Genomic DNA, 15,043 nt, shown 5'->3' with positions numbered 1-15,043 from the left:
TATTGTTGTGCAAGTGTGTTAATTAATAATTAGTATCCATTTTGTAGTTTGAAAAATAGGCAAGTTCACTCACTCACCATCCTTCGGCTTTATCCCTGATTTTTCAGGGGTCACTATAGCAGAATAAACTGCCAATTACTCTGGCATATATTGTATTAGGTGGATGCCCTTCCCTCCGCAACCTAGCACTAGGTAACACTATCTCATTCACACTCACTAATACACTACAGCCAATTACCCAGTTCACCCATATCTCATGTCTTTGGACTGTGGGGGAAACCGGAGCACCCAGAGGAATCCCATGTGAAGATGGGGAGAACATGCAAACTCCACACAGAAATGCCAAATGGCCCGACCGGGACTTAAACCAGCGACTTTTTTGGTATGTGGTGACAGTGCTATCCACTGAGCAACCTTGCCACCCAATTGGGCATTTTGAATGCATAAATTTACCTTATGAGTTTCATAATATCAAAAATAAGCTTTCACATTCCAGCAAAAAATCCCACAGGAATCTTATCATTTCTATCGGAAATTAAAAGCCTAAAGGATATCAGTTCTAAAGGACAACTTTCCTGCAGAACATAAGACAGTCATACAGGAGCATCCCTGCAGGACTTACAGTGCTCAGCATATACAGTATAAGTACACCCCTCACAAATCTATCTTTTAAATTCATATTTTTAATAGGAAGTTCTACAATATTATATTTGTGCATATACATTAGACTAGGCAGTACTGAAGCCAAATCTGTAGCTTATCTAACAAAATAACTTACGATAACGGTCCAAAAATGAGTAAACCCAAATGTATATGTTATTGAAAAATATTAAATACAAATTAAAATAGGAAAAATCAAGAGAAGCAAAAAATTATTTTTTTTGCAAGACTGAATTAAATTTAATTGTATTATATTTTACTTTCTAAATATGTTTGGTGACTAAAATATTATATATTAATAAATTTATCTGTTTTGTTGAAATGCACTAAAATACATTGCCTATATTCACTGAGAAATGGATCAAAATATTCATTTTCAAAATGGGGTGTCCTCAATTATGCTGAGCACTGTATGTAGCAGCGTACCCTGTCCTGTATATGATTTTAATTCAGTTCTACATAGTTCCTGCATTATCCCTGTGCATAAAGCCAATATCCCACAGGATTCCAGCAGTATTTATTTGTAAGGGAAGCTAAAAACTCACTGATTTTTTTGACCCTTTTCTTCCTATTTCTATGAAAATTTATGGAAATGGGCAGCTTAATGACCTGCAAAAATGAGGGTCCCATGGCCACACCAGTTGAGATATAGTTAAATCTATTTAGTTTTAGGGTTGAAGATAAACTCAGATGGCCTCCAGATCAAGTTTGGACAGCCCTATGTTAATCTCAGCTTCAGACATTGTCTAAACATCTGATACATACGGCACAAAAAAATAGGAAACACTTCAGGTCATTAAATTCTTCAGGATTTCAAGAAGTTATTTTGGTTGTGTTCATTATAGTCAACCTGAAATCAAAACCAGTTCCCCTCATATGGAAGAAGAAGCTGTTGAGTTTACAGTTGTGACAATGAGCACTTGTCAGGATCAACACTGGATATTTTTGTCATTTCAAGATGACAACACCCGATTTTCCTCTCAGAGTTCTTCACATCTTCAGAATTGCCTATCAATGCCTAAACATAATGTCTCAATGAATCTGCAGAAGCATTTTTCAGAAGGAAGACAGAGACCTTGTGTAGGGTCAGTTATGACGTGATTCACTGTAATGACCTTTCAAAATGGTGGCTGTTATTATACTCGCCCCAAAGTGCTCTTTGGGGTTGGTTTTACTCCATTTGCAGCATAGCGTATACATTTGAAATTGACTTTTTCTCAAAGAAGCAGAGCAACAGCTTTCCTAGACTCTGCCTATCAATCTGTCTTTATGAATATCATTTAATGCCAAAAGAGCAAGCTTTCATTTCTTACAGTACTGTGTATATCGGTGACATCTCAGATTTTGATTTATGTGTGAAGGGTGGTCTAATCATTTAGCAGCATGGAGTCCGTCATAGGCTTTGGTGAGATTGAGATACATGTGGTCATTGTGGTATATTTCATTCTCTAAGTAGGTTTACTGTCATTCTGCATTACTGTGGCAAAATATCATCACATGACGTTCCTCATCAAGAAAAAAACACTGAAGTAAACTGTAGTTGCGCTTTATTCACCTTGAAGAATTCTTCTCAGTGGAATAGGTTGTTAAAATGGGTCAAACACACTGATGCTAACCACTATTTCATATTATTACCACTAAACTGTAGTTCACCTTTGAGTATCACAGTTCACGGCAGTGGTTTGGCTCACACTGCTAACATCTGGACATCAGAGCAGATGGGACGGATATGATAATGGTACGTAAACTGGGCCATGGGGGAAAATTCATTTTCAAAGGCATTTGCATTTGTTTGCAGCAAATAGAGGGATCTACTAGTTGCTGGTTTGATTAAATTCCAGATGAAATCCATGTCCGCATGTTCAGATTCACAATACATGCATTATATCCATAAGTTTTAACTTTGTATGGGGCACTAACACTTACACCTAACCTCATCTGGCATGAGCAGCAGTGTGATTTATTCTTTGCATTAACGGTTGGTGCCATGTGTGTCCTTGTAGAGGAATTTGTGGGACTTATCAGAGAGCAGGACATAAAATCGTGCTTCGTATTGGCGATTGACATCATCAAGCACAACAGAGCAGCAGAGCAGGTCATACCGTGTGTTGTGACTGACAGGAGATTGATGACGCTCCCTTTAGCGAGATCTTCTTTAGTCAGAAATCACAGAGAGTTTAGTAATTCACACTGACTCTGAATATAAAGTGAATTGCTAAAGTATATCTCTCTGGGAATATATAACCTAACATGTCATAATGATGCATTGACTACCACTGAAAATATGTCAATATGTGACTAAAGCTATATGAGAAATAGTTGTCGCACAGGTAAGTTGTCTCAAGGGCTATATATCAGGGGCTATAAGGACTTGCATCAAACATCAAATTATGCACTGCAGCGGTTTGGGATTTAAAGTCCAAAAACCTTATAAATTTTAGATTCACACACACACACACACACACACTGAAGGCGACACAGTGGCACAGTAAAATGGTTGCTGGCACCCACTGATTTCCACAGTAGGAAAAAGATACAGTGGAATCAGCATTGTTATTTTGTTTTCAGTAAAGGAAAGAAACTCAAATATATTTTGAACAAGTGAGTTAGTAAATGATGACAGAATTGTACATTTTGGTATAATAGCCATTAAGCAACTGTAATATTCATTCATTAATTTTCTTTTTGGCTTAGTCCCTTTACTAATCAGGGGTCGCCACAGCGGAATGAACCACCAATTTATCCAGCATCCGCAATTTGATGTTTGATGCAAGTCCTTATAGCCCCTGATATATAGCCCTTGAGACAACTTACCTGTGCGACAACTATTTCTCATATAGCTTTAGTCACATATTGACATATTTTCAGTGGTAGTCAATGCATCATTATGACATGTTAGGTTATATATTTCCAGAGAGATATACTTTAGCAATTCACTTTATATTCAGAGTCAGTGTGAATTACTAAACTCTCTGTGATTTCTGACTAAAGATCTCGCTAAAGGGAGCGTCATCAATCTCCTGTCAGTCACAACACACGGTATGACCTGCTCTGCTGCTCTGTTGTGCTTGATGATGTCAATCGCCAATAGGACGCACGATTTTATGTCCTGCTCTCTGATAAGTTGGCGGTCCATTCTGCTGTGGTGACCCTGGATTAATAAAAGGACTAAGCCGAAAAGAAAATGAATGAATGAACACACACTGAATTATTGAAACTACACATGTAATGAAATAACAATTGGTTTTAAACCTTTGTTTCTTTCTTCTGTTAACCACAAAAGAAGATACGAAAAATCGTTGCCGGCACCCATTGAATTACACAGTAGGAAAAAGATACAGTGGAATCAGCATTATTATTTTGTTTTCAGCAAAAAAAAGAAACTCAAATGTATTTTGAACAAGTGAGTTAGTAAATGACAGAATTGTAAATTTCGGTATAATAGCCATTAAGCAACTGTAATATTGATTCATTCATTTTCTTTTTGACTTAGTCCCTTTACTAATCAGGGATGGTCAAAGCAGAAGAACCGACAAATTATCTAGCATACTTTTTTATGCAGCGGATGCCCTTCCAGCTGCAACCCAACAATGGGAAACACCCACACATGCATTCACACACATACACTACAGCCAATTCAGCATGTTTATTTAACCTCTACCGCATGTCTTTGGACTGTGGGGGAAACCCACGTGATCACAGGGAGAACATGCAAACTCCACACAGAAATGCCCACTCACCCAGCCAGGGCTTGAGCCAGCGACCTTCTTGTTGTGTGGCGATAGTGCTACCCACTTCTCCACCGTGACGCCCCAACTGTAATGTGTTGTCTAAAAATGAATAAATGAATGAGTAAACATGGTATTTTGTTATTTTATGCAACAAAAATATACTCTAAATCTCTACATTTTTATTGAATTAATCTAATCTGTAGTTTACAGGATAAATTATGTTTTATTCAAACACATAAAAACTATAAACCATAAGAAAACAGAATTCTCAAATGTTAGGATATAATGCCAAAGAGACAAAGTTATAAACATTTTTTGGTAACACTTTATTTTGACGCTCCATTTGAGTATTAGTAGACTGTCTGCTTAATATCTGTTAATACTGCTCCATCAACAGACATTTAACTGACTTTAAGAAACTTTACAACATGTCAACTTACACTAACCCTAACCGTAACCTAACAGTCTACTTATAATTTAATGAGAATTAGTTGGCATGTAGATGCAATGTAACTTAAATTCAACAAACGGACCATCAAAATAAAGTGTGACCGATTTTTATTATTATTATTATTAATTCCAAGAAACTGTATAATACAACTTAGAACACAGTAAAAGAGAAAACTTCTTTTACACAATATTTACATTAGATAAACAGGGTAAAGAGCAAAACCAAAAAATATATAAAAATTCAAGTATAATATGAAAGATCTCATCATATTTACTTAAGAAAGGAGCACATTTATTATCAATTAATCTAAGTGATTTAATTAAGTGTTTTATTTCACATAAGAAGTCTATAAAATGTTATTTTTTTAAGGAACCTCTGTTTATGAAAGTAAAATTTCCCAGACAGTATAAGAAAGTTTACAGTCTTGTTTTGGTTTTTTAAAATAACAAATATTATCCTTACGGTGCAAATTGCCACTCATATTAACCTTGGAAAGCAATATGAAATTAAATCATTCCAAAACGATGATGCACTGCATGAAAAAAACAACAACTGATAGATGTCTTCACACTCATTCTTACAAAAGGTGCAAATATCAGTAACCACAATATTTGGACAAGAGTGCATTACAGGGTAAATATTGTGCAAATTTTGTATTCTAATGTTAACCATTATAGAACCCCCCAAGTGACTGGGACACTTGACGTATGAACTTATTATTGCGTTCATTACTAAGATTAGATTTTCCTCCTAGGCATAACTGTGACAATTGTTTGGAACCTGCCTCATAACTAAGAGCTGCTTTCATCAGACACAGTAATCCACTAGTTAAACTATTTATCCCCCCTAAAAAGATTTATTATATATCTTAATGTCTATTATTTCATCAAATATTTTTGGGGATGGGAAATTGTGGTTGTAAACCAGTTTCCAGGCTAATAGAGCATGTTGGAATTTAGCAAATTTTTAGGTAATTTACCAATGGAGAAATTGCATTTTGTTTAAAAAGAAAGAACACCAATCTTTTTAAATATACTGTTAGGAATAAAATACCACAAAGATTCACAAAATTACAAACATGTCTAATACGGGCGCGGACTAAGCGTAAACGTGACGTCCACTGGTGAACGGTGTGGTTCACTGATCTATAGATCAGCTATGTGGTTACTTAAATTCTTCTGCAAGTGTGTAAACTAATTTATCTGAACTGATTGATTATTTGTAAAATAACAAAAACCTCGTATAAACCTGATAAAAGGTCCAGTTAGCATACGAAACTCGAGAGGCCAATTCTGTGCCAAACACTTTGTCGTCATCAAAAACACTGGACATGTTGAGACTTAAGGTATGTATGTGTAGCTACATTTGAACGCGCTTCGCGCGATACTTCGCTAAGGTCAACAAGTTTGAATGATTCATTTTAATACTTGCATTTTATATCACATTGGTCTTGTAATGTGCAGTTCTCCTGTGTTCAGTTGAAGCGTGTCCTTCCTGACACATTTGTTTTGGTTTGGCCATCAACAGGGGACGCTTGCGCGCTGTAAAATACACTACCACTGCTTTCAAACCACTGAAGTGACTATACGCTTCATACAGGCAAGAGCTGCAAGTTCTTACTGAACAACCATCCGGACAAAATGTTTGTGCGTTCTCAAAGTATTTTACTGATATCCTACAGCTATATGCACTTACATTAACCACGTTTACGCAAGCTTATAAATCAAACAGCATGCCAGTGTTTCAATTTTACACGTGTTAATAGATTCTCCCCAAAACAATACGTAAACATTGTATAGAATGTTGTGAAACTGTTAAAAGATCATTTAGGGACATTCTTTTTACGTTACAAAAAGTCATGTTGCTGGTCATGTCCACATGAAATTGAAGAGCATTGACAGGCGAGTGTGAGACAACATAAAGCGCACATGTATTTCATTTGCAGAGGATTACGCTCGTGACATCTAATCGTTCAGGCTCAGATTGACGTGAGGTCCACGAACAGCAGCACGTGAAGTGGGACAGCGCTTAGCCTGCACTTTAACACGTTATTTAGTTTATTTATCTTTTAACAGTAATTTAGTTTGAGCCTAATGTCTATCAAGACATTTGTTTTTACTTTACATGCCATGTAAGGACACCATGGTCACCTTTCTTGATTTGGAAATTAATTTCAAAGCTCACATCATTTCTCACATAAAAATGCATTAGAGGAATAAAATAATTTAAGTTGCCGTTTGGACTGATTTGTACAGACGAGCACAATGTTGCTGATGATTTTAATGCTGTGTCTATCCAGTGCAGAAGGTAAGGCATTCTTTTTTTATTATTATTTAATATTTATTAGCATTTTTTCATGTCATTTCATATAATAAGCTGCATAAAACCCTCTAGATGGAGATGGACTTTATGTGGCCGCAATTGAAAGTCATGTCTGTGAGGGAATGAGCTGAAAGACCTCTGAAAGTTTGCATTAATACAACTTATTTGCATATTAAAATTGTAACCTGTGCTGTGAACTTTATTGGAAATAACTTTTGGTAAGTGCACTTAAGCTGAGCACATTAATATAAATGTTACTTTTGCTTCATATGGGTATTAATATTGCTTTGCATAAAGTAAATATAGATTTAATTGCAATTTGCTTATATAATTAACTGCGGAATGCAAATAGTTGCTTGGTTATTACTGTAAGTGGATTATTTAATAGAGGAATTAAAACTTTATCGCATGTGTTTTGAAGTCTGCGCCATGGCTTTTAATAGTGAAACTGTGAGGAGGGAATTTTGCTCGAATTGTCTTCATTCACGTTGAATAAAACCCTACTTGGAAAGCTCCTAATTTGAACTTGATATGCTCTGGAATTTTAGTAATGCCAAAAGCAGCAATGTTGAAATTAGAGAGTCTGACAAATAGGCTTGTCATCACTGCAGAGGCTCAGTCCCAGTTTGAGCTGTGCAAACTCAGTCACGTTTGGCCTAATGTTCTTAGACACTGCACTGACACTAGTCCATTTTCCCCCTCAGGCTCAGCCATTAACCTACTTTGAAACATCACTTTCGCATATGAGATTCAAACATATTGTTTATCTTTTTTTTTGGCAAAAGTCGATAGGATGCCAGTTGAATGATTTGCCACATGGATTAGTGTCCTCTAGAACAATGGTTCCCAAAGTGGGGGTCGTGGGTTGATGAGAGAAGATTTCCAAAAATCAAATTTCATTTAAATAAACCAGTGAAATTAACCTACAGAGAAAAAAACTACTAGTTACATAAAAAGCAAATAAAAAGCCAACAGCCTTTCGATTCAATTTTTATGATTTTTTTCCGACCTCTAAGGTGATTATGTTAAATTAAAGACACCGCAATAGCGTCAGATACAGCAGATTGATTTTATGGCATCAGGTTAAACCTTCTGACACCTTTACCGTACTCAAGTTTATTAAAAATAAATTAATTCCATAACTAAACACGGTGGATGGTCTCCGAGTGCCATTCTCCAAAATAAAAAGATCACTAGACTTGAGCCTATTGGTATGTGTGCAAGCTTTATATATTTATAACCACCTCAGATGATATGGGGGGTTGCGAGTCACTGGCATTGTTATTTTGGGGGTCGCCAATTGAAAAGTTTGGGAATCCCTGCTCTGGAAAGTCAATTACTTTAATGTAAATTTATAGTTAAATATAATCCTAATACTCAAATGAAAACAGACGTTGAATTGATGCAATATTCTGTATATAAAAAAAATCTTTTATTTATTATTCCGTTTCTGTGGTGTACTTTTAAAAATGAATCTCTTATTGTGCTTAAATGTCCCTTTTAAGCACTATAACCTTATTAACATATGGTTTTTATGGATCAACTTTAAGTGTTGATCTGGAAGCTGTGCATGGGAAATTTTACATAAAACTAAGGAATAGATCTTAAAAATGATTACATATCATGTGTATACATTGAAAAGTTAGCACACCTACAAACACAAAAGTTATTGTCAGCCACTCATTTTTATTGCTTTAAATAAATACTTTAGCTTTCCCAGTGCTGGAAGGGCATCTGCTGCGTAAAACATGCTGGATGAGTTGGCGGTTCATTCTGCTGTGGTGACCCCTGATAAAATAAAGGGATTAAGCCAAAGGAAAATGAATGAATGAATGAATGAAAAAATACTTTAGCATGCACATTTTTTTAAATTAATATAGTGTGTTGTCTTTCATAGCTTTCAGTCTTTTTGACTGTAATCTGTTCTGTGACAAACTGGCTTGGATTTACTGTACTCTGAGTACAATGAGTAAACAAAAATCTAAAACCAATAAATTAAAAAACTCAATTTAAAGGCCACCTATTTTACCCCTTTTTCAAGATTTAAGATGAGTCTTTTGTATGTCCAGAATGTGTCAGAAGTTTCAGTTCAAAACACCCATCAGATTATTTATTATACCTTTTAGAATATTGCAATTTTCTGCTCTGAACACACTGTAGCTGTTTTTGTTGCCTGTGCCTCAATGCTAGTTCTCCCCGCCCACCGTTCGCATGTGCCTGTTAAAATGTCTCCATCAGTGTTGCCAACTTAGGGACTTTGTTGCTATAAGTGACTTTTCAGACCCCTTTAGCGACAAATTTTCAAAAAAGCGACTAGCGACTTTTTTGTGTGTTACTGGAGATTTTGTATAGACTCTCATGTGCTTGTACTGTACCGCTCCTACTCTTCTCAACGAGCTGCGGGTGATGCCGTTGGCCCCTCCCCGCCTCAAAGCACTGACAGGCTGCCCAGTCCTCGTACAGCAGTCTCTCACACCTGCAGCCTGAGAGCAGATCACTCCTCTGCGTACTAGCGGCAAATGATTTAGCATTGTACAGTCAAACTGATCTGCTTCTCCTTTATTTTAACAATTTAATTTGACCTTGTTCACAATCCACAGATATTATAGTGACAGTTTCGGAACTTTTCTGAGTTTATCACATCTGAGAGATCACTGCAAATTCACTATACATCTATACTGATGTACTGTAATTAAACAGCAATAAATTTAGTTAAATTGACATGCATATACAAAGCGTAGTGCTAATATAAATACCACTTTATTAATCAGAGGCTGTTAAACAAACAGAAACAGCATAATGTGATGATGTCAGTAATATGGAAATTGATGTATGATAATCTGGCGACATTTAGCGACTTTTCGGGCAGAGCTTAGTGCTTTTTAGTTGAAAATAGTTGCCAACACTGTCTCCGTCTCTGGCTGCATCAGATAAACAGCACAGTGACAGACATGAAGGAAGCAGATCTCGCATAACATTTGTGAGAAATACTACAGTAAGAACTTTCCCTGTGATTATTCAATGTATTTGTTGTGGAGTTTATTGAAGCCTTTCTCCTATGATAAGTAACACACAATGTCGTTATAAAGTTCACGCACATACACACAGCGTGCATGTTTAACTTTGCACTGATTTTGCAAGCAAATGTGACAGGATACACATTAATATCAGTTATGTTAATGGACAAAATAAACCTGATTTAACATCCACAAACCGGGATTGAAGCGTCTTTTTAAAAAATAAATGTACTGACATGCGGGTGTGGTGATAAAGACGGTAAAATCGATGAAATTCATTAGGAACATGCACTGTTTTAAAAAACATTTTAAACTTTTAAAACTCATTCTTGATCACATTTGATGATGATTGATGATCACAGAGAGCTCAACAGATCTTTTAATCCCAGTTGCTTTGTCTTGTTGATATTATTATATGCGTTATTATGGAGGCATGTTAATACCCAGCTGTCAATTAAATCGATGGGTGGGGAAACAGCAGTCCTACATCACGTTGCAGTGGGCCTCAAAATGGGAGGGATTTGGATCCTTTTTACCATATAAAACTTAACAAAAAGACTTATTGTCTTTACATCACCCCAGTAGGACTGTACACACACTATACCTACTCACAGTTCTGTCCAAACAGCTTACAAAAGATGATTTTCACCATAGGTGCCCTTTTAAAGATATTTTTTCCATCATAGAAAACCTGTATAATGTGCAATATATGCATTATTACATCAAATATGCCGAATACATCAAATTACTTAAAATATATTTAAATACAAACAAATATAGCAATGTTTTAATCAAATTGTTAATATGTTTTGCTGCACAGCACAGTTCATTTAATTTTTTTTTTCAGAATAGCAATAATTTTCACATATCAATATGACACTCAGACTAACATTTGACAAACTCCTCCAAAAACGCACAGCATGTCAAGATCAACCTTCAGCTTTTCAATGCTGCAATCAGAAGGCAGTGTAGCCCTTGCCGCCTGTCAGAAGGTAAAGGTTAAAGCATCTCTCCCAGATGAGTGATTTGACAAGATGCTTGTCTGGACACACAGTACACCTGATCAGAGTGATGTTGACTATTTTTGCCTCCCCAATGCGTTGCTTTATTCCAAACCATGCAGCACCAATGGAAATGTGGGGATTTTTTTTGTGATACTGAAGTAGCAAAAACATTTTGTGTGCTTGACATCTATGGAAATGTTTTCTGAAAAGATTATAGACCAGCACACTGGGGAGAGGTTCAAACAGTAATAGAATGATAGGTTTTTGCTGACAGGTTTAGACCAATCTTCTTTTTTTTGTACTCTGACTTTGAATGAGAGAGGAATGCCATAGCAAATGACTTCTCTGAAATACAACTCTGCAATATAGAAATAGCAGTAGCGCTGAGATTTTGCAGTCTAGAACATAAAACCCCTCATATTGATAGCATATTTACCAAGCATAATGTTGTGTGAAAGTAACCTTGCTTTTACCGTGTTTTTGAATGAAAGGTTTCATTATGGGTTACCATAGAGGAGTCAATCACAAGTGGCGGGATGCATCTGAGATTTGTTGGATAGAGTTAGAGACAGGAAAATTTGCAAATAATAAAATGCAACTAAGCATTCAATCATGCATAATTAGAATAGGAAAATAGATATGCTTATTAACTTTCTAATGAGTTTTGTTTTTCTAAAAGATTGCATATCCAATTAAACATGTTCATCTAAATTAAGCAAAACTTCAACAGGTTGTGTGATATACTTTAAATATGATCTCAATGCAGCAATTAAAAGCGTGAGACGAGCTCACCAATGTTTTTGTGCAATTAATTATTACAATAACAATAAACCATTGAATTTCAGAATTGTATTTTAATTTTGGTTTAAATATTTTCATTATTATAAATTTTAGCAGACATTCAGTTGTAAATACACTTTTTAACAAATATAAATATAAAACTTATATTTTAACAATTAGACATGAAAAAACAACAACAACAGTCATAAAAATAATAATTAAACAAAAAAATAAACATGCATTCCCCCTGCCACCCACCCACCAGTGCTACCCAATGGTAAAAGTATGTACTAAAGCAGTGGTGCCCAAACACAGTCCTGGAGGGCTGGTGTCCTGCAAAGTTAAGTTCCAACCCACAATCAGACACACGTGGGATAGCTAATCAAGCTCTTACTAGGCTTTCTAGAAACATCCTTGCAGGTGTGTTGAGGCAAGTTGGAGCTAAAATCCGCAGGACACCGGCCCTCCAGGACTGAGTTTGGACACCCCTGTACTAAAGGCATAGTAAACAAATTAATCACAAGTTTGTAGAAAGGAAATAAAGGGGGACCAATTTATTTATTTTTTTTTCAAATAACAAAACCTTGTCTATTAGGGTATACCGGATTTTTTCCAGATGTAATGGATCCGTTAACTCTGTCAGCCATAATTTTGGAGTTGGAACTTTTCTTCCAAAACAAAAGCTTACCTTTTTTGGCAGAGACCAACCCATATGAAACAAACTGTTGTTGAACCTGTCTAAGTCTCAAAAATTCTTCGGAAACTCAGAAACCAAATCTAATTAATTCATGTATGATCTGCTTCAATCGGAATGTCTAATGCAGGGGTGTCCAAACTCTGTCCTGGAGGGCCGATGTCCTGCATAGTTTAGCTCCAACTTCCTTCAACACACCTCCCTTAAAGTTTTAGTATACCTAGAAAGAGCTTGATTAGCTGGTTCAGGTGTGTTTAATTGAGGTTGGAACTAAAATATGCAAGACACCGACCCTCCAGCGCGGAGTTCTGGTCTAATGTATCTGAAAAAAAAAAAAAACTTGAAATATATTGTGTTTCAGAAACTCTCATTTAGGAAACACAACATAGGAATGAGACTGGTTGAAATCTAAAAACTGACATTTGTCACACAATGGTGGCACTTCTAGAAACATTTTATTCAATTTACACTTGGAAGCACTTTAAACTGAATGAGACAATGTCTTGTGCTAATGGAACATCTGTGAACCAGTTCAAGACTTTGTTCCCAAATTTCACTTGTAATTTCTACTGCAAGTTCTTCTTCCCAAGCAGATTTAATGTTCTCCGTAGATGGGCTATTCACCTGTTCTAAACTCTTGTAAAGCAAGGAAATGGTACTCAGGGATGGGCTGTTTTTAAGATGCATGTATTTCAAATACATATTTTAAATAAAAAAGTAGTATTTTGTCATGTGGCCATGGTCATGTGGTCATGTGTTTGTGGCCACTGATTGGTGCTTTATCAGTTATTTGTTCAGGCTTGAGATCAGACTAAAAAATTGATTAATATTGAATAAGTTGATCAATGCTTGGCGTATGGATGGAAATTATGCAACATATATAAAGAAAGTAACAGACAAATAGCAGGGGTGAAAATTAGGAGCAGGTCAAATAAGACAAACAACATAAAGGCTTACAGTGGCGGTACCTACAAAACTTCATTGGCTGTTTCAAATGCCAATAGTTGATCTGCAGGTCCTCCTCATAGTTAATTACAAACTTTGACATAGTTAATCAGTATTATAACAATATGACAAAAATATTAAATAATATTCCAATCTACTGGTTGAAAACTTCCATATTTCTGTTTTATATTGTGTTTTGAAGAGTACAATTGCAAAAAACATGATTTATGGAAATGACTAAAACTGGAAATTTTAGTAGTTTTTAGAAATCGTGATTTTACATTGAGTATTAAAGATTTCAATTGCAAAAATGTTGAAAAATAAGACTTAAGTGATGGTGGCAGTTTTCACTTTCAAAAGATATAATACTATATTCTAACTCATTATCTGCATTAAATGGTTTTTACAGTGATTAAAGACATTATCTTCAAGACAGGACTTTCTGTATGACATTTGTTCCAAATCTATACTAAAATCAAAGAGAAAAACAAGTTTTATGAATAAAACGTACATTTATTTATTTTTTTATTCATAAAATAATTCATAAAAACCCAGCTTGATCTCACGAGAAAACGTAAGTATTTTACGTTTTGTCAGTTTAGTGGCTAATTTGTACGAGTTCAGTCGTACAAAATTTTATGATTTTAAAAAGGAGGCGTGGCACCTAACCCCACCCCTAAACCCAACCGTCATTGGGGGATGAGCAAATCGTACTAAATTGTACGAATTAAATCATACAAATTCATACGAATTAGCCGCTAAATCAAAAAGTTACGAATTGCCGTGAGATTGTGTTGAAAAACCTGCTGCCGTAAGTTACTTTTTAATAAATACCTCCTCATGTACAGTATACTGTAGGTGAATGAGGTGCAGAGAAGCTGACCTAAACTTGCTCAGAGAAAAGCTGTTGTTATCAATCATTGTTTACTTCACTAAATTAATTTAATGGTGAAGGGATTTGAATAAGCCTATTGATGGAAGGTTTGCGAAGAAATTTCATGCTCCCTTGTAAAAGTATTTTGTAGTATTTACAAAATACAGTATTTGATTTTGATACATTTGTAGCTGCTGTATTTTGCTGTTTATTTTGATACACTTAAAATTGAAGTATTTTGTATTTTATCTTAAAATACATTTCAATGTATTTTTGCCCATCCCTAATGGTCTTACCATCTCTAAGACATCTTTTCAGAAATGTGTCCAGATACATGGGTGATGCAGTGGCATAATTAAAACTGTTAGACTTCACTAGGTCTCTTTTTTTGAAGTGATCTAAAGAAGTGATTAGATGGAATACTGTATTTCTCAACAGCTGCTAAAATGTGCGTTTTATTTTTGGTTCTGATTCTCCACTTGATGTCCAATCATGTCCCTGAAACAAAATCAGCCCTGATTTAGAAATATGCACTCTAGTGGCCACTAGAGTCATTTACTAGAAA

The 15,043-nt window shown here is 35.5% G+C and overlaps 1 protein-coding gene across 1 annotated transcript in view; it reads left to right on the top strand.

The window, feature by feature from the left end:
• Positions 1–7,106: 7,106 nt before the first annotated feature.
• Positions 7,107–15,043, top strand: part of si:dkey-1d7.3 (transmembrane protein 132D) — a 42,398-nt gene continuing 34,461 nt past the window's right edge. Inside the window, exon 1 of the mRNA XM_056446611.1 lies at positions 7,107–7,149. Within this exon, the coding sequence (XP_056302586.1) occupies positions 7,107–7,149 (43 nt within the window). The remainder of the gene's footprint in view (positions 7,150–15,043) is intronic.

This window comes from Danio aesculapii, chromosome 21, assembly GCF_903798145.1.
Source record: "Danio aesculapii chromosome 21, fDanAes4.1, whole genome shotgun sequence".
Classification (NCBI taxonomy): Eukaryota; Metazoa; Chordata; class Actinopteri; order Cypriniformes; family Danionidae; genus Danio; species Danio aesculapii.
The sequence above is the reverse complement of the archived record's forward strand: the minus strand, read 5'-3'. Positions and strand labels throughout refer to the sequence as shown.